Raw genomic sequence first — 18,159 nt, forward strand, 5'->3', positions numbered from 1 at the left:
CCAGTACTCACAGCACTGTGGTGGAGGTGCTTGGGGGGTGGTGTGAGCCATGGCCCGAGACAGACGTTCATGGCCAGAGTGCCCCAGGAGAAGCACTGAGGTGGTCTACAGAAATGGATGGTCCAGGGGCCTGGCTCCTAGGCAGACTGTGAGGGGATGCTTGGCAGGCAGGGGGTTGACTAGGGTGTGGGAAATGTAGCAGGGCCTTCAGGGTTCCCCCAGTGTGACAAGGCATCCCTCTTTGCTGAGAGTCCCTCTAGGGGAGGCCAGACGCCCAGGGCTGGCAGGCAGCTGTCCTCCCCATCAAAGCCGCCATCTGTGCTCCACCCCAGGAAGGTGTGGGTGTTTCACATATGCTTATCCCTGATGCCTGGGTGGTGTGGTTTTATCCCTAGAGTTTACAGATGAAGACAGTGGTGTCCCTGGTGCAGACACTGGGGTGATTGATCTTATTTGTGTTGTGGCCAGCAAGGCCTGGGGAGCAGAGCAACAGCCTTGCTCTGCATACACACAGGGCCTCAGAGGACTCAGGTGTACACCTGCATGGCAGAACCAGGCTCTGGGCCCAGGTGTCTGACACTGAGTAGCTCGCCTCTCCCAGGGGCGCTGGTGTGGGCTGATGCAAGTGCCACCATGGGTGTGTGTGTGGCTCCCTGGGCCACCTCACTCCAATTAAGCAGGTCCAGGTGAGACAGCCTGGGACCAGCCCTGCAGCTGCATGTGTTAACCACAACAGATGGCTGTAGCCACCAGGCTTGTCCTTGGTGCAGTCAGCCTGGGGGCTGCAGGGGCTTGTGGAAGCATGTGGGAAGACGATCCCACTGGTCAGCAGAGCCGGGTCCTCACCGACCCACAGAGGAGCATGTCACAGGACAGGCAGGCATGTCAGGGAAGGCCAGGCTAGTGCCAGCCAAGGGCATTGCCTCCCAGACTGCCCTTTTCCTCACACTCCCACGACACAGCCCTCAAAGCCTGTGTCCCTGTGGGTCCCTGGCCAAGGAGCAAGGGCTGCCCTGCCTGGGCCCCCCCTGCCAGCCCCGTGGTCACCTCATGCTGTGTGCCAGGCTGGGGGAGTGTGCCTGTGTGTATGTCCAGGTGGCATTTGGATGAAGACACAGGTGTGTGGTGAGGCTGTGCAGGAGGATGGGCCTATGCGTGCGGTGGGCAGGTGGTGTGGAGGCAGGCGGGCGGGCGTGTGGCAGTGCGCCGGCTGAGCCCCTCCACTTCCAGGTCAGCCAGAGCAGCCTCCCCATGCTGTCATCGCCGTCACCGGGCCAGCAGGTACAGACCCCGCAGTCGATGCCCCCTCCCCCCCAGCCGTCCCCGCAGCCCGGCCAGCCCAGCTCACAGCCCAACTCCAACGTCAGGTAGGCCTGGCCTGGGGTGCCCCTCCCCACCTGGCCCTCGAGGCTGGCCCTGCCTGGACCCCGGCTCACATGTTTCTCTCACTTGGCTGCAGCTCTGGCCCTGCCCCGTCTCCCAGTAGCTTCCTGCCCAGCCCCTCACCGCAGCCCTCCCAGAGCCCAGTGACAGCGCGGACCCCACAGAACTTCAGTGTCCCCTCACCTGGACCTTTAAACACACCTGGTAAGTTGGGCCTGGGGTCCACGGCCCCGTCGTGTGACCTGTACTCGGCCTGGTGGGTTGAGGTGCTAAAGTCACCCCTCACCTTTATGAGGCCTCAGCTCATACTGGGTGTGCGAGCTCTGGGGCCCTCAGAGCCCAAGTTCCCCACCCGAGGGTCGAGGGCTGTGGCCTCACCCGCCTGTGTCCTGCAGTGAACCCCAGCTCTGTCATGAGCCCAGCTGGCTCCAGCCAGGCTGAGGAGCAGCAGTACCTGGACAAGCTGAAGCAGCTGTCGAAGTACATTGAGCCCCTGCGCCGCATGATCAACAAGATCGACAAGAACGAAGGTAGGCTGCAGCCAGGGCAGGGGCCTGCACCCTGGGGACACCACCAGGCTTGTGTCTTAGTGTGTACCCTCTTCTGTCCCAGACAGAAAAAAGGACCTGAGTAAGATGAAGAGCCTTCTGGACATTCTGACAGACCCCTCGAAGCGGTGAGCTTTGCCCACAGCCCACGGAGGGTCCACAAGGGCACAGCTAGCCCAGCCATGGATGGGCACTTGGTGATGATGTGGGTTTAACAAAGGCACCAGGCAGCTCTTTGGACCCTGGCCAGAGGCCTCCAAGGCTCCACTCTGGTGTGTGCTGGGGCTTCAAGCCCAGGCTTCATCTTGGCCCATGCCCAGCCTTTGCCCTATTCCTGGCTGCTGCTGTGGCCCTCATGCTGGGCCATCACAGCCAGACCTCATCCAGCCAGCAGCCAGGGGCCCAGCTTGCAGTGGCCTGACCATCAGCTGGCCCAGATGGGCCTGAGCCTGACCTGGAGTTCTGCCCCTGACTTGCTGGTGACCATGGGCAGGCGACTGCATCTCAGTTACCCCATTTGTAGCCCACGTGTGTTGTCATGAAAATGAAACAAGATGGCGCTGGTGAGAAGCAGGTGGAAGGCAGGGCTGCTGGCCACAGGCTGCTGTGAGGATCAGAGCTTGGGCAGTACCTCCAAACTGCATGGGCATTGGCATATACCTCCCTTTCACCTCAACTCAGGCTATCCCCCAACCCCTGTCTAGAAGGGTCTCTCTGTTCTGCTTGTCTGGATAGAATGCCAGTCACTATTGGGTGGTCCTCCAGGTCTTCATGGGTTGATCCTTTGTTAGGGTTATAGGGATGAGAGGGGCAGGGACTGGCCTACATGACAATGAGGCATTCACAGCCTGATCAGGGGCCTGGCCACTGTCCCTTCTCTTGACCCATCACCTCACTCTGCCAACCAGGGACAAGCAGCTCCTGGGGTTGAGGGCTGCCTGCCTTCAACTCTGGGTCTGGGAACAGCTGGTCAGCTGGTAGGAGCTCCTGCAGAGGTTTCTGATGGCCGAGGCCCAGTGGCAGTAGTTGGGATCCTGAGCCTGAGAACTGCCATGTCTTCCACTCTTTCAGCCCAAGTCCTCTCTCTCTGCAGGTGTCCCCTGAAGACCTTGCAAAAGTGTGAGATCGCCCTGGAGAAACTCAAGAATGACATGGCGGTGGTGAGTGGGATGCCAGACACCCCTAGGGGAACCAGGGCTCTCCTAAGAGCTCCTGGGAGCGCCGCTGAGAGGGCCTTCAAGGTCAGGGCATCTGGGCGGGGGCCGGGCCTGACCTTGGACCCTGCCCACGAGGCTTCCTGGCCAGGTCTGCTGTGCTGGGTGGGAACATGGGAGAAGTCACCCTCTGTCTACGGCCCCCATGGGTGCCTCCTTCACCCATTTCAGAGGAGGCAGGGACTGTAGGGAGGATAGGCTGTGGGGGTGGGGGATTATTCCCAGGATCAGCCAACATTGTCTGCACAAGGGTGGAGGCTGTGAGAGAGGCCTCGGGAATCTGACTGTGAGTGACCACGGGCCTGGGGTGTGAAGGCCCCCTAAATGGGGAACCCTCGGGTCCCGGGCTGCTGACTGTGCCCATCCTGTCTCCAGCCCACTCCCCCACCGCCCCCGGTGCCACCGACCAAACAGCAGTACCTATGCCAGCCGCTCCTGGATGCCGTCCTGGCCAACATCCGCTCACCTGTCTTCAACCATTCCCTGTACCGCACATTCGTTCCAGCCATGACCGCCATTCACGGCCCACCCATCACGTATGTCCAGCTGGGCTGGGCTTTGCGGAGGGCGGCCAGCCCTGGGCCGCGTGTGCCAGGTGTGGTCACCATGCCGCCTCCCCAGGGCCCCGGTGGTGTGCACCCGGAAGCGCAGGCTTGAGGATGATGAGCGGCAGAGCATCCCCAGTGTGCTCCAGGGTGAGGTGGCCAGGCTGGACCCCAAGTTCCTGGTAAACCTGGACCCTTCTCACTGCAGCAACAATGGCACTGTCCACCTGATCTGCAAGCTGGGTGAGTGTCCAGAGGGCCGGGACTGGTGTGGGAAAGCAGGCCCTGACCGCAGCCCCAGGAGTCTGCCATCCAAGCCAGAGGGCACAGCGCCCAGAACCCACCCTGTGTTCACGCCCCGCCAGGCTGTCTGCTCTATCCTCACACACACCGGGCTCCAGACAGCCTGGCCATGCCTCAGTCCCCACTGCCAGAGCCCGCACACTCTCACCTCCCCAACACAGATGTGGCTCTGGTTGCCTGGGCCCTAGGGAGGTGGTAGGCAGGACCTCTGGGCACCCATCAATGCAGAGCACTCCAGGCTTCACGTTTGGAAATCTGACAGTCAGAGAGACCTCCTCCAGGCTTTGCCACAAGCTTCACCAGAACCTCCCAGGGTGTGGAGTCCTGTTCCAGAGCAGGGCTGTGAGGCAGGGCAGGCCGGGGCTTGTCCAGGTCACAGATAGAGCCTTCTGTGTTGCAGATGACAAGGACCTCCCGAGTGTGCCACCACTGGAGCTCAGTGTGCCCGCTGACTATCCTGCCCAAAGCCCGCTGTGGATCGACCGGCAGTGGCAGTACGGTGGGTAGACCCAGAGGAGCTGTCTGGGGACCCAGGGCGAGCAGGGGTCATTGTGGAAAACCAGGCTTCCACTGCAGCAGGGACAGCCTCTGTGCGCTCCTGCCCCTCCCCAGCTCAGGCCCCTCCCTCCCCTCTTCTGGCTCCTCCTGCACAGACAGGAGCGGGTTTTCCAGTGGTCGCCTGAGAGAAAAGGGTCTCTGCTCCCACTGTGTCCCTTCGCCCCTTCAACTTGTGTCACGTCAGCTGTCCAGGGTGGTTGTGTTCAGTGGGTGAGGGGTGAGTAAGCCTATGGCTCAGGGACAGTCCCCGCTCTTCCCAGAGGCCACTACCTTGGCAGGGCTGCCGGGTTCCACTGGTAGCTTGGGCACACAGGGCCCAATCTGGGTGATGTGGCTCCAGAGAGAACCACGGTGGCAGGGGGCAGTCTCCCTGAGCCCAGAGCTGGCACACAGCAGAGCTGGCACACAGCAGAGCCGGGCTGGGTCCCCAAGGTTGTTAGAGGCAGAGCCCTAGATCCTGTTCAGATTTGATTCTCACTGACGATGAGGCTCTGGGAGGAGAGCCCAAAGGCCGGGCAGCATGCAGGACACATCACCTCCTGGTGCTTCGGCCCGCACCTGGGGCTACCCCTTCCCAGAGCACTGCCGGGTGTGCCAGGAGCGAGCGCAGCGCCGGCCGCCTTAGGTTCACGCCCACTGCTCTGTTGCAGACGCCAACCCCTTCCTCCAGTCGGTGCACCGCTGCATGACCTCCAGGCTGCTGCAGCTCCCGGACAAGCACTCGGTCACCGCCTTGCTCAACACCTGGGCCCAGAGCGTCCACCAGGCCTGCCTCTCAGCCGCCTAGCCAAGACTGCAGGGATGGCCCGAAGCCTCATCGGGGCCAAGGACACGAGCCTCCTGTCAGACACTTCTAGGTGTTGGCTTCCTTAGAGAGCCTGGGGTTAGGTTAGCTTTCCTGCTTTTATCTTCTGCCTTGGGGACCTGCCAAACGAAATCCCACACCTGTACAGAACTGGGATAGGCGCAGTGGAGCGGGTTGCTTGGGGGGCGTTGGCCGACTTCTTAGAGAAGGCCCTCCATGTGACTTCCTCCCAGGAGCCAGATGCGATCCTCGGGCTGCTCTCACTGTGGCCTGTCCACGGTCCAGGTCCATCTCAGCAGCGTGAGGGTGCACTCAGGGTGCTGTTAGAATGTCCCGTGTGTGCTAGACACACCCCTACTCGTTCCTATAGGAGAACACAGAGGATATAGGAAACCCTTAAAACACACATGGGATTCTCTGGTCACAGTTTTGGGTTCAGGCTACGCTGCTTTGGGCAGGTGGAGCACCCCCCGAGGAAGCCCCCAAGTCCAGGGCACAGGCTGCCTTTTGGAGGGAGGGCTGGCCCATAGGTGCTGCTGGCTCTCCGCCACCAGCTGGGCCTCAGCCCTCACGGCATTCCTGCTGAGCACTGTGGGGCACCCAGGGAGCAGGGGCGTCGGGGATCCTGCTGCCGGCACCCCTGTGCCGCTGGCATGAGGGCCGTGTCCCCACTGTGAAGGATGAAGAGCAAGGCCCTCAGGACCCGTGTCTTCAGAGCACCACACACTGAGCCACCCAGAGACAGCGGGCCTGGCAGCGGGCCGGGCCATGCAGGGAGCGCCTCCCTATGTTGCCTGCCACTCTGGGCACCGGCCAGCACCCTCTGGTGAGAAGAGGTCCCCCCTTTTTATGTGCACTACCCCACCATCTGTGATTATAATAAATTTATTATTCCTGTGTTTGTCAGTTGTTCATCACTGTGTCCCCTTCTCCATGAATCTGGGCTTGCTGTCCTGTCAGGATGCTGTCAGCCTTGGGGCTGCCTGGGGCCTCTGCCTCCCTTCCAGGAGGGACTTGAGGTGCTGCAGCTGAAAGGCAGGGGCAGGGGTGTGGTGGGGCCTGCGGTGGCACCAGGCTGCCCAGGGCCACCCCCACCACCCAGGGCCTCACCTCTTGGGCCTGCAGAAGGTTGGTATTCCACAGCTGGTGGATGACCACTCGCACTGCTGAAGTGTGGTGGGCTTTCGCAGGTGTGGGGACAGGGTCATCGGGGAGTGTGCCATCATCTGCCTGTCCCTGTGCTGGCTGCCCACCCAACAGAAAGCCCCGGCGTTAGAGGCCTCTGCTTCCCTGTCTCTGAAAGTCATTACAGTAGCCAGAAATGACCTGCCCAGGTGGGTCTGAGCATCCAGGCAGCATACTTCCCCAGGCAGTGCCCAGGCCAGTGTGGGGAACAGGGCCTGGCTCCCTTCTCCCACTGACCAGAGTGTTCTGGGTGCCAGATGGGGGTCTCGGACTGGGGTCTGTCCCTTCCTCCCCTCTGAAGGTGCCCTGAGGGTCAGATGTGCTTCAGTGGGTGACCAGCTAGCTGCCAGGCTGCCCTTAGTCAGGACCCTATACCCAGTGGGGCTTCTTGCTTCAGGGCTGGTCTCAGGGGACGTGCAGAGATGCAGGAGCCTGTCCTGGTTGCACCGCTCAAAATGTGCACTCTGCAATGTCTCAAGGCAGCCCGGCAACTCGGGGAGTACCAGAGCCTGGTCCTGCTGTCCTAGTCCCCTCCAAAGGCAGGCTGTGGCCAGGGGCAGCAGGCGCTGACCAGCTCCATTCTAATCAGGCCCGGGAACACAACTCACTTTTCTTGGTAAAAAGATTACTTTGTTTTCTTTTCTCTGAGAAAGTGGTTTAGGGGCTGTTGCTGCCCCCTCTTGTGGGCTCAGGTCAGCACAGGTAATCTGCAGGACTCCAGGGGAGGGGAGGAAGACAGCGCCCACCCAATGGACAGAGCGTGGCTATTGTCTGCTTTCATGAGCCCTGGAGACAGGATCCTAGAGCAAGGGACACAGCAGTTTGCTGACTGCAGTGTGGGAGCCTAGTAAATGTGGTCCTGGGGCCCTTAGGGTGCAGGCAAACCTTACTTGGACCGCCCTTGCACCCCAGGAACTTTGTCCAGCTTGCTGTTGTGAAGCAGTGGCTCCTCTTCAAGGTCTGCCTTCTGGGGTACGTCAGCTTTACAGTCTTGTTTCTTGAAGGAACCGGCTGGGGCCTGTCCTTTCCTTGAGAGTTGGCTGCAGATCAGACCCGACAGGGCCAGTCACTGCAGGCACCAACAGCCGCTGCCCAAGTCTTTCAAGATCAGCTGTGTGTGCCCAAGAAGCCCCTGCCTTCTCTGTAAAGGGAAGCCTGCCTTGGAGGGTTCTAGGAGGAATAAATGAGGTTCTGAGGGTGAAGCCCATGGGTGGTGCCTGTGAACATTCTAGAACAGTCAATATAGTGGAAGCTGGCTCCGTTTGGGGTAAAATAAAACTGCATGCGAGGCCTGGGACTAAGCCTGCATGGGTTTCCTCTGCAAGGACAAGGCCCGTCGCACGCCTGGGCTCATCACAGGAACAATAGGGGCCAGGGTTGGGGCCAAGGAAGATGCCTGGTCTCGAGTGGAGGCAGAGTCGGGAGAAGAGGCTCTCCACTCCCCGCTCACTCTGCAGAAGATGCCATGAGCCCAGGGCTCCGTGGGCAGTGCCATCCCTCCTGTATCCTGTCTGCTTGTGGAGGGGGACGTCGGCCAAGCAGGGCCTCTGCCAGGCAGCCAGTGTACGTCCTTCCCCCTAGAAGGCCACCCAAGGAGGCCCCTTCTGACCGCTTGCTGTGCTGGCTTGGGGTGCCTGCCATGAGGCCTTGCTGCCCTGTGTTGACAGCCCCTGTGACTGGCCCCCAGTCCTGCCCACCCCACCGTAGGCCCCTCCTGGTGGTTTCAGCTTACAGGGCTCCCTTCAGTGCCCGTTCACCCCCAAATCCTTGAGGTTGGCCCAGCAGAGGACTTTCAGCTCCCTGGTCAGCACCTCTAGTGACCACCCAGGCTGGGGTCCCTGTGGGGCACTTGCCCCTGTGAGCACATGGAGGACACCAGCCTGCTCACCTGACACCGTTTAATTCGAGGTGGAGTTGACAGGCTGGAAGTTGCCACCCGCACACCTGCCTGAGGGAGGAGCCCTCCGTCCGCCTGCAGGCCTGTGTCCTCTCTGCTCTACCCACACTCCACTGAGGCAGCCCCAGACCCACCGCACGCCCAAGGGAGCAGAGGCCCCGGAAAGGTTGTTTCCTGAGGGGCCGTCCAGAAAGCGGGAGGGCTTGGGACCCATGGAGCAGCAGGTCCGGAGGGAGAGCATGGCCTCTTCCCGTGTCCTGTCAGGGTCCCCAGCACTGCAGGGCCACACTTTGCTCAGAACAGCTCACTGGAGTTGCCACAGCAGCTAGGGAAGGGCCTTCACTCAATCCCATTCTCTGTGTCTCCCTAGAAGGGAGAGCCCTGGACAATGCCCCAGCTGGGATGTTCCCAGGCTGGCCCCATTCACCAGTCAGATGTCCTCCTGATGTTAGCCCTGGCCCCAAAGGTAATAGAGTGAGCTCAAGAACTCAACCAGAATCCTGGGCTGGGTGGGGGCCACCATTGGGATGGGGAAGTGCCTTGGACAAGTGGCAGGGAAGCAGGACTCTGGTTACTCCCCCCACCCCCGTCCTCACAGTTGTTGCTGAGATGGCAGGAAGGAATCCCTGGATGGGGTGTGCCCGGAGCCCCTCTCCCAGCGTATCAGGACTCAGAGCCACAAGGCTGGAGATCCTAGGCCCAGCCACAGCAGCAATCTGAGGCAAAGACCCAGCAGGGCAGGGGCTGTCCCAGAGTCCCCTCCCATTTCAGGAGCTCTGCTCGGAGGAGGGAAGGTCTGGGAAGCACCCTGTACCCACCATCACCACTGCACTGACCACAGCCCTTGGGCTTCCTGAGAGCAGCATGTGCTGTGCTTGGCTGTATAACATCGTCCAGCCATGGCTAGGGGCAGCAGCATCTGTCTAGGTCCCTCAGAACCTGTCCTCACTGGGTTGGCATACAGAGGCCAGTGCAGCCAGGTGGGCAACGACAGTCTGGAGGGGCTCCCCAGGGTGGCAGGAGCTTCCCATCAGGCACGAAAGGGCCCAAGTCTCACCTTTCTCCTGTGACTCATTCATTATGAGCTTGTAATGGGGATCTGAAATCAAGCGCATGCTCTTCTCATCACTTGTGAAGCCACAGCCATTCTGAGAGAAGCAGCTTGGGCTGTCCACTACCCGCTGCTGAACCCCGAGAGTCCTGGCTCGCCACTGGCTGACTGGGCCCTGCCCCATAGGTCCCGCTTTCCACCACACCTTTGCTGTGGGCATGTGAGGGCAGGAATGACCCTGCCTGTTCCCTAGGCAGAGCCCACCCAGCACATCAGCCTCATCCTCCCATCTGATATGACTACAGGACGCCCATCGTGCCAGGCAGGACCTGGGCCCCAGGGCTACAGGGGTGAACTCCGGGAGCCCCTGGCCATGGATGAGCAAAGGCGGTCAGTGTCATGATCCTGTGGGCATCAGGGACTGGGGAGAGGCTCAAGAAGACATGGGGAAGGGGGGTCCTGACATAACAGATGCCTGGTGATGGAATACTTAGCACCTAGGTAAGGCAGCACCAGGGAGCGGGGAGGGAGATAAGGCTGCAGGCACTGGTGCCCTTGCTGGGGCCTCTGCTGAAGCAGGGAGGGAGGAGCGGAGCCACATCCTGGCGGGCCCTCTTTCTGCTCTGGTGGGCAGTGGGGGTGAGGAGCTGCTAAGGGTGCAGTTTGGAAGGCCCAGCCCGAGGACAGTGTGGGCACAGGCAAAGCTGGGGGCATGCCTGCTCCTGATTCGGCGTGTTTAGTTGGAGAAAATTCACTCAGTTGTGCACCGGCACTGGGCATGTTTTCCTTCTACAAAGTTTTTAACAGATGTGTACCTGACCCTGCCTGGAGAGGGGAGGGCTGGCAGGGTCAGCGTTTGAAATGATGCTGCCCCCGGCGGGACAGGCAGACAAGGAGGGCACCGCCCCGGGCCTAGGCGGGTCTCCGTCCTGGGGCAGGGGAAGAGCTCAGCATGGCAGGACCTGGCGTGGGCTTGCTGCCCTGTGTCCTCCCTGAGCCCAGGCGGGTGCTGGAGTTCATGTGCTGTGTTTCTGCTCTGCGGGCCGCTGCCGTGTTCAGGCGCTTGGGGAGGCAGGGCAGGCCTAGGGCCCTGTGGCTGGGCTCACCCTTGTTCTCCCACTTCAGGTGCTCGATCTTCTCGTGGAGCTTGGCCAGCAACTCCAAGCACTGCTGCTGTAGGAACTGCAGGCCCAGGTCCAAGTCCAGGATCTGCCTCTGCTGGTCGATCTGGACACCCACAGACCGGCGGCACTGCGGGGGGTGCGATGTAACCTGAGATCCCGGGGACCAGCTGGGAGGCTAGCTCCCACGGCTCGTGTCGCCACCCCCAACTACACAGCCGCTGCCACCGCACCCTGGCTTAGTGGCCATGCTGCCCCTGTCACAATGGAAAGGGGCGTGGCTGAGGAGCAGGGTGGGCAGCTGGGGCGGGGCCTGTGGCTGGCTCTTCCTGGGTGAGTACAGTCTGATTTACAAGGCACCCAGGGCTGGGCACGGTGGCTCATGCCTATAATCCCAGCACTTTGGGAGGCCCAGGTGGGCGGATTACTTGAGGTCAGGAGTTTGAGACCAGCCTGGCCAACATGGTGAAACCCCTTCTCTACTAAAAATACAAAAATTAGCTGAACTTGGTGGCACGTGCCTGTAGTCCAAGCTACTTGGGAGGCTGAGGCCGGAGAATGGCTTGAACCCGGGAGGCGGAGGTTGCAGTGAGCAGAGATCGCGCCATTGCACTCCAGCCTGGGTGACAGAGGGAAACTCTGTCTCAAAAAAGAAAAAATAAAATAATAAAACGCATTCAGGCATTCTCTACAGCCTGGGCAACATAGTGAGACCCTGTCTCTATAAAAAGTAAAAGAAAAAAAATTAGCCAGGCTTGGTGGTGTGCTCCTGTAGTCCCAGCTACTTGGGAGGCTGAGGCAGGAGGACTGCTGGAATTTGGATCTAAAAAAAAAAAAGGAAGTGCATTAGATAAGAAATAAATGAAGATAAAATAGAATCTTTTTTTTTGGTGGGGGTGGGGAACGGAGTTTCACTCTTGTTGCCCAGGCTGGAGTGCAATGGCGCGATCTTGGCTCACCACAACATCCGCCTACTGGGTTCAGGTGATTCTCCTGCCTCAGCCTCCTGAGTAGCTGGGATTACAGGCATGTGCCACCACGTCCAGCTAATTTTCTATTTTTATTAGAGTCGGGGTTACTCCATGTTGGTCAGGCTGGTCTTGAACTCCCAACCTCAGGTGATCTGCCTGCCTTGGCCTCCCAAAGTGCTGGAATTACAGGCATGAGCCACTGCACCTGGCCAGAATCTTGTATTGTTCTTATTTTTAGTTTAACAGATGGCAGGTTATTCAAAATAATTATATCAACATGTATTCAGTAATTATAGCTTATGGATAGCTGGAATGAATGGCAGCAATGTTATAAGGGATGGGAAGGAGGATGTCCTGAGTGGAAAGAAAGTCACCCAGGCTGGAGTGCAGTGGCACAATTATAGCTCACTTGCAGCCTGGAACTCCTGGGCTCAAGCCATCCTTCTGCCTCAGCCTCCGTGGTAACTGGGATTACAGACACACACCACCATGCCTGGCTAATTTTTAAATTTTTTGTCTTGCTATGTTGCCCAGGCTGGTCTCAAACTCCTGGGCTCAAGAAATCCTCCTGCCTTAGCCTTCCAAAGTGTTGAGATTACAGGCGTGAGCCACTGTGCCTGGTTTATGGTTGCTTTTGAATGTCCTAGTCCTACATAAGTGGCTTCCAAGAAGGGAAAAAGAAAAATGCAGGCAGGAAAAGGTGCTGATCCATAAAAACCTCTGGAAGGTATGTCTCTAGGGAGGGGGTGAGTGTTGAGGAGGGATGTTGCAAACATGGTAGTGGAGATGGCAAGAGTGGCTGCCTGCCTCTTCGTCTGCACTTCCACAATCTGAAGCAGCCATCATCAATCAGAACACAGATCCCCAGTATTTGGAGGATGGGGCTCTTATTGCCTGCTGTGGCTCCTGCAAGCTATAGGGAAGCTACCCCAGAAGTATAGGCATGGCTGCTTGCACCACCAATTTAAATGCTAATTACTTCTGAAAACACCCTCACACACATGCCCAGAAATAATGTGTAACCAGATATGTGTGCATCCAGTGGCCCAGACAAGTTGACATATAGAATTAACCATCACAAGTCCACCCCTTGTCAACCTGGTACCCACACACATCTCCTTAAACCATACTTAACCTCCAAATAAACACAGTAACAAAGTCAGTGTTAGCAGTGGAAGGTGTCTGAGTTAGTGGCAGTGAATCTGTATGGGTCTGCAGCAACCTCAATTCTTGCCTCCTCAGAAGAAAGAATTCAACCGGCAGGGCATGGTGGCTCACGCCTGTAATCCCAGCACTTTGGGAGGCCAAGGCGGGCAGACCACGAGGTCAGGAGATCGAGACCATCCTGGCTAACACGCTGAAACCTCGTCTTTACTAAAAATACAAAAAAAATTAAACAGGCACGGTGGTGGGTGCCTGTTGTCCCAGCTACATGAGAGACTGAGGCAGGAGAATGGCAGGAACCCAGGAGGTGGAGCTTGCAGTGAGCCGAGATTGCGCCACTGAACTCCAGCCTGGGCGACAGAGCAAGACTCCACCTCAAAAAAAAAAAAAAAAAAAAAAAAAAAAGAATTCAACTGAGGGGCATAAGGCAGAAAAAGAGACCGAGGCAAGTTTTGGAGCAGGAGTGAAAGTTTATTTAAAAAAGCTTTAGAACAGGAAAGAAAGAAAGTATTCTTGGAAGAGACCTAAACAGGCACATAAAGGTCAAGTGCGGTGTTTAACCTTGATTCTAGGACTTTATAGACTGACCCCTTTCCCAAGATTCTTCCCCTAGGGTGGGCTGCCTACATGCACAGTGTCCTCCTTACCCTTGGGAGATGAGCACACGCAGTGTGCTTAGGAAACTGTATGCATGCCCATCTGAAGATTTCTTCCGTACCAGAAGGTCATACTCCTCTGCCATTGTCTCTTAATGCACATGGCCGGGGAAATTGCTTCTCCCTGGTGCCTGCATTCAATTAACACTTTAGTGAAACAGGTATGACCCATCAGGAACTGGCCTCTCCCTGGTGCCAGCTGCCAATTTATCACTTTCATTTTTTATTTATTTTTTAGAAGGAGTCTCACTCTGTCACCCAGACTGGAGAGCAGTGGCATGATCTCGGCTCACTGTAACCTCTGCCTCCCAGGTTCAAGTGATTCTCCTGCCTCACCCTCCCGAGTGGCTGGGATTAGAGGCATGCACCAACATGCCTGGCTAATTTTTGTATTTTTAGTAGAGATGGGCTTTCACCATGTTGGCCAGGCTGGTCTCGAACCCCTGATGTCAAGTGACCCACCCACCTTGACCTCACAAAGTGCTAGGATTACAGGCATGGAGACACCATGCCCAGCCCTGGCTTTTTTTTTTTTTTTTTTTTTTTTTTTGAGATGGAGTCTCGCTCTGTGGCCCAGGCTGGAGTGCAGTGGCGTGATCTCGCCTCACTGCAAGCTCTGCCTCCTGGGTTCACGCCATTCTCCTGCCTCAGCCTCCAGAGCAGCTGGGACCACAGGCGCCCACCACCACGCCCAGCTAATTTTTTGTATTTTTAGTAGAGACGGGATTTCACTGTGTTAGCCAGGATGGTCTCGATCTGACCTCATGATCCGCCTGCCTTGCCCTCCTAAAGTGCTGGGATTACAGGCGTGAGCCACTGCACCCAGCCGCTAATTTTTTATTTTTTATTGTTTGTAGAGAGGGGGGTCTCCCTATGTTGCCTAGGCTGTTTTGTTTTTTTTTAAACAGAGACAGGGTCTTGCTATGTTGCCCAGGCTGGTCTTGAACTCCTGGGCTCAAGCAGTCCTCCCATCTTGGTTTTCCAAAGTGCTAGGATTACAGGCATGAACCACCAGGCCCGGTCTCCACTGTGAATCTTTTTTTTTTTTTTTTTTTGAGACTGAGTTTCACTCTTGTCGCCCAGGCTGGAGTGCAGTGGCACCATCTCGGCTCACCGCAACCTCCGCCTCCTGGGTTCAAGCGATTCTGCTGCCTCAGCCTCCTGAGTAGCTCAGATTACAGGCATGCACCACTACGGCCGGCTAATTTTTTGTATTTTTAATAGACACAGGGTTTCACCGTGCTAATCAGGATAGTCTTGATCTCCTGACCTCATGATCCACCGCCCTCAGCCTCCCCCAAAATGCTGGGATTACAGATGTGAGCCACCGCACCTGGCCGCTAATGTTTTATTTTTTATTGTTTGTAGAGACAGGGTCTCCCCATGTTGCCTAGGCTGTTTTTTGTTTTGTTTTGTTTTGTTTAACAGAGACAGGATCTTGCTATGTTGCCCAGGCTGGTCTTGAACTCCTGGGTTCAAGCAGTCCTCCCATCTTGGTCTCCCAAAATGCTAGGATTACAGGCGTGAACCGCCAGGCCTGGTCTCCATTGTGAATCTTTTTTTTTTTTTCTTTTTTTTTTGAGACTGTGTTTTGCTCTTGTTGCCCAGGCGGGAGTACAGTGGTGCGATCTCGGCTCACCGCAACCTCCATCCGCCTCCTGGGTTCAAGCGATTCTCCTGCCTCAGCCTTCCTGAGTAGCTGGGACCACAGGTGTGAGCCTCCATGATGGCCTGGCTAATTTTTTGTATTTTTAGTAGAGATGGGGTTTCACCATGTTGCCCAGGCTGGTCTCAAACTCCTGAGCTCAGGCGATCCACCTGCCTCAGCTTCCCAAAGTGCTGGGATTACAGGCGTGAGCCACTGTGCCCGGCCAAAAGTGGAAATTCTTGATTGGGAAATAATTTTCTATATTTCGGCCCCTTCTCACTTGGGAAAATTCTGCTAAGAATTCTGGTTTTGGGAGTCAAGGGAAGCTAGCTTAATTTTTAAAGTGACGGCTACATAAGAGTCCTCTCTCCAGTATGGTGGCTCACACCTGTAAACCCAGTGCTTCGGGCAAATCACTTGAGCCCAGGAGTTCAAGACCAGACTGACAATGTAGTGAGACCCATATCTCTACAAAAAAATTTAAAAATTAGCAGGGTGTGGTGGTGCGTGCCTGTAGTCCTGGCTACTTGGGTGGGATGCTGATGTGGGAGGATTGCTTGAGCCCAGGATTTGGAGGCTGCAGCAAGCCATGATGGTGCATTGCACTCCAGCCTGGGCAACATGGCAAGACCTCGTCTCAAAAAAATACAAAGAGTCCTTTCTCATTTTTGTTGGAAATGTCAGTGTTATTGGCCATTTAGGGGATCTAACTTGCTCTTTGATGTCCAAGAGGAAAGGTATAGAGTTCTCCTGATTACACAGGGCCTCTGCTTGTGGGTTGCCTGCATGAGGCGATCAGAATCTGAGTCACCTGGGATCATGTGGGTGCTGGTACATCCTAGAGATAGGATGTGTTGGTCATGGAAGAGAGTGGGCCACAAATGGGTTCCAGGGGAATAGCGTTGCCTGGTGCAAGGAGGGGGATGTGGAGGTGCAGGGGGTAGGGGTGGTGTCTGGAGAGCCTGAAGCTGTGCTGCCAGAGGCTCCAGGCCATGAGGTCTGAGAAGCATCTGGATTTGGCCTGTTCACAGCAGGGGAGTGTGGTCCAGTGGCAAAAAGTTGAGGGCATCCTAGGAGTTGAGGAGGTGGTGGCGGTTAGAGTAAACCACTCTGGAGGCGTCCGGGGTGGAGAGACGAGAATGTGCAAGAACTCCTGCCTCTAGCCTGGCCTCCTCAGGACCCCGGCCACCAGCCTCCCTCCTAGAAGTCTCCTGAGCTTCCTCCTCCTTGTGCCCCAGAACTGGTTCCTGGGTTGCTCCAACCCCAGGCCTTCCTTGGAAGTCCCCCGCAGTGCCTCCTGGCTGGGAACCCCCAACTGCATTTGGCTTCTGCTCTCGTGCCAGTAGTCCCCTTTTCTCTCCAGTGTCCAGGCCCCGACCACCAAGACCCTGCCTCCTCACTTGGCTTTGCTGTTCTTAGTTCTCTATTCAGTAGGTTGTGTCTGCCTCCATTCCTGGCCAGACGCTGCCCTGGGGCTGAGTGCACAGTCCCCAGTCACTCCCGAGACCCTCAGAGCTTCTGGAAGCCACAGACATGGTGGCATATGTTTCAGGTCGTCAGCTTGTTTTTTTTTTTGGAGACAGAGTCTTGCTCTGTCGCTCAGGCTGGAGTGCGGTGATGTGATCATGGCTCACTGCAGCCTTGACCTTCTGAGCCCGGGTGATCCTCCCACCTCAGCCTGTCAAGTAGCTGAGACCACATGTGTGAGCCACCACACCTAGCTTTTTGAATCTTTTTTTTTTTTTTTTTGAGACGGAGTCTCACTCTGTCGCCCAGGCTGGAGTGCAGTGGCACAATCTTGGCTTACTGCAACCTCCAGCTCCCAGGTTCAAGTGATTCTCCTGCCTCTCTCGAGTAGCTGGGATTACACGTAGGTGGCACCACACCTAGCTAATTTTTATGTCTTTAGTAGAGACAAAGTTTCACCATGTTGGCCAGGCTGATCTTGAACTCCTGACCTCAGGTGATCTGCGTGTCTTGGCCTCCCAAAGTGCTGGGATTACAGGCGTGGGCCACGCGCCCAGCCAACTTTTTGAATCTTTTGTAGGGATGGGGTCTTGCTATGTTGCCCAGGCTGGGCTTAAACTCCTGGACTCAAGTAATCCTCCCTGCCTTGGTTTCCCAAACTTCTGGGATTACAGGCCAATCTACTCAACGTTGATATTGAGTAGAAGGCAAAATTCACGTGGTTCAGGCCCAGCAGGGACCCTCACCCTTTCTGTCTCAGGCACTTCAGTGTTAATATGCACCTTGGTTTTGCTGCTGCCAAGTCTACTGTGCCCCTGGGCAAGGAAAGCAAAGGAAACCAGAGGGCCAGGCCCGTGGACACTGGGGTGAGGGGCCAACAGGGTGCCCAGCAGTTGTTTCCACAGCCCCCACGTGCTCAGGGACCCTGTATGGGTGAACCGCCTGGATACTGAGCCTAGGCGGTGGAAAACTCAAAAGCAAGGGCAGGTTTATTCAGATCCCTGGTGGAGTTACAAGCTTGGTTTGGGTTTTGGTCACAGGCCCTAAAATGCCTTTATTCTGAGTTTACATAAAAATACAAAGCACTGGCCGGGCGCGCTGGCTCACACCTGTAAGCCCAGCACTTTGGGAGGCTGAGGTGGGTGGCTAACATGAGGTCAGGAATTTGAAACCAGCCTGACTAACATGGTGAAACCCCATCTCTACTAAAAATACAAAAATTAGCTGGGCATGGTGGCGCACGCCTGTAATCCCAGCTATTCGGGAGGCTGAGGCAGGAGAATCACTTGAACCTGGGAGGCGGAGGTTGCAGTGAGCCAAGGTGGCGCCATTGCACTCCAGCCTGGGTGATAAGAGCGACACTCTGTCTTAAAACAAAAACAAACAAAAACCAAAATACAAAGCACAACATTTAAATTTGAAAAACATTAAAAAGAAGCCCCAAAACCCACACCAAAAACAAAGGCTTGGTTTGAAAATCACCACTGAGGCCGGGCACGGTGGCTCATGACTGTATTCCCAGTACTTCGGGAGGCTGAAGCGGGTGGATCACGAGGTCAGAAAATGGAGATCATCCTGGCTAACATGGTAAAAACCCGTTTCTACTAAAAGTACAAAAAATTAGCCAGGCGTGGTGGTGTGAG

General features: G+C 56.7%; 1 protein-coding gene and 1 pseudogene across 9 annotated transcripts in view; one reads left to right on the forward strand and one right to left on the reverse strand.

Annotated features, from left to right (window-relative positions):
- Window positions 1-6,257, forward strand: part of MED15 (mediator complex subunit 15) — an 80,211-nt gene extending 73,954 nt beyond the window's left edge. For all 9 annotated transcript variants that reach the window (XM_004063058.5, XM_004063059.5, XM_055375008.2 and 6 more), the window contains 9 exons: window positions 1,231-1,367; window positions 1,460-1,587; window positions 1,779-1,913; window positions 1,996-2,059; window positions 3,025-3,091; window positions 3,521-3,681; window positions 3,767-3,933; window positions 4,394-4,492; window positions 5,202-6,257. In XM_004063058.5, coding sequence (XP_004063106.2) covers window positions 1,231-1,367; window positions 1,460-1,587; window positions 1,779-1,913; window positions 1,996-2,059; window positions 3,025-3,091; window positions 3,521-3,681; window positions 3,767-3,933; window positions 4,394-4,492; window positions 5,202-5,338 — 1,095 coding nt within the window. In that variant the 3' untranslated portion in view covers window positions 5,339-6,257. The remainder of the gene's footprint in view (window positions 1-1,230; window positions 1,368-1,459; window positions 1,588-1,778; window positions 1,914-1,995; window positions 2,060-3,024; window positions 3,092-3,520; window positions 3,682-3,766; window positions 3,934-4,393; window positions 4,493-5,201) is intronic.
- On the reverse strand, window positions 5,876-13,487 carry LOC101151574 (coiled-coil domain-containing protein 74B-like; annotated as a pseudogene).
- Window positions 13,488-18,159: the final 4,672 nt, after the last annotated feature.

This window comes from Gorilla gorilla, chromosome 23 (genome assembly GCF_029281585.2).
Source record: "Gorilla gorilla gorilla isolate KB3781 chromosome 23, NHGRI_mGorGor1-v2.1_pri, whole genome shotgun sequence".
NCBI lineage: Eukaryota > Metazoa > Chordata > Mammalia > Primates > Hominidae > Gorilla > Gorilla gorilla.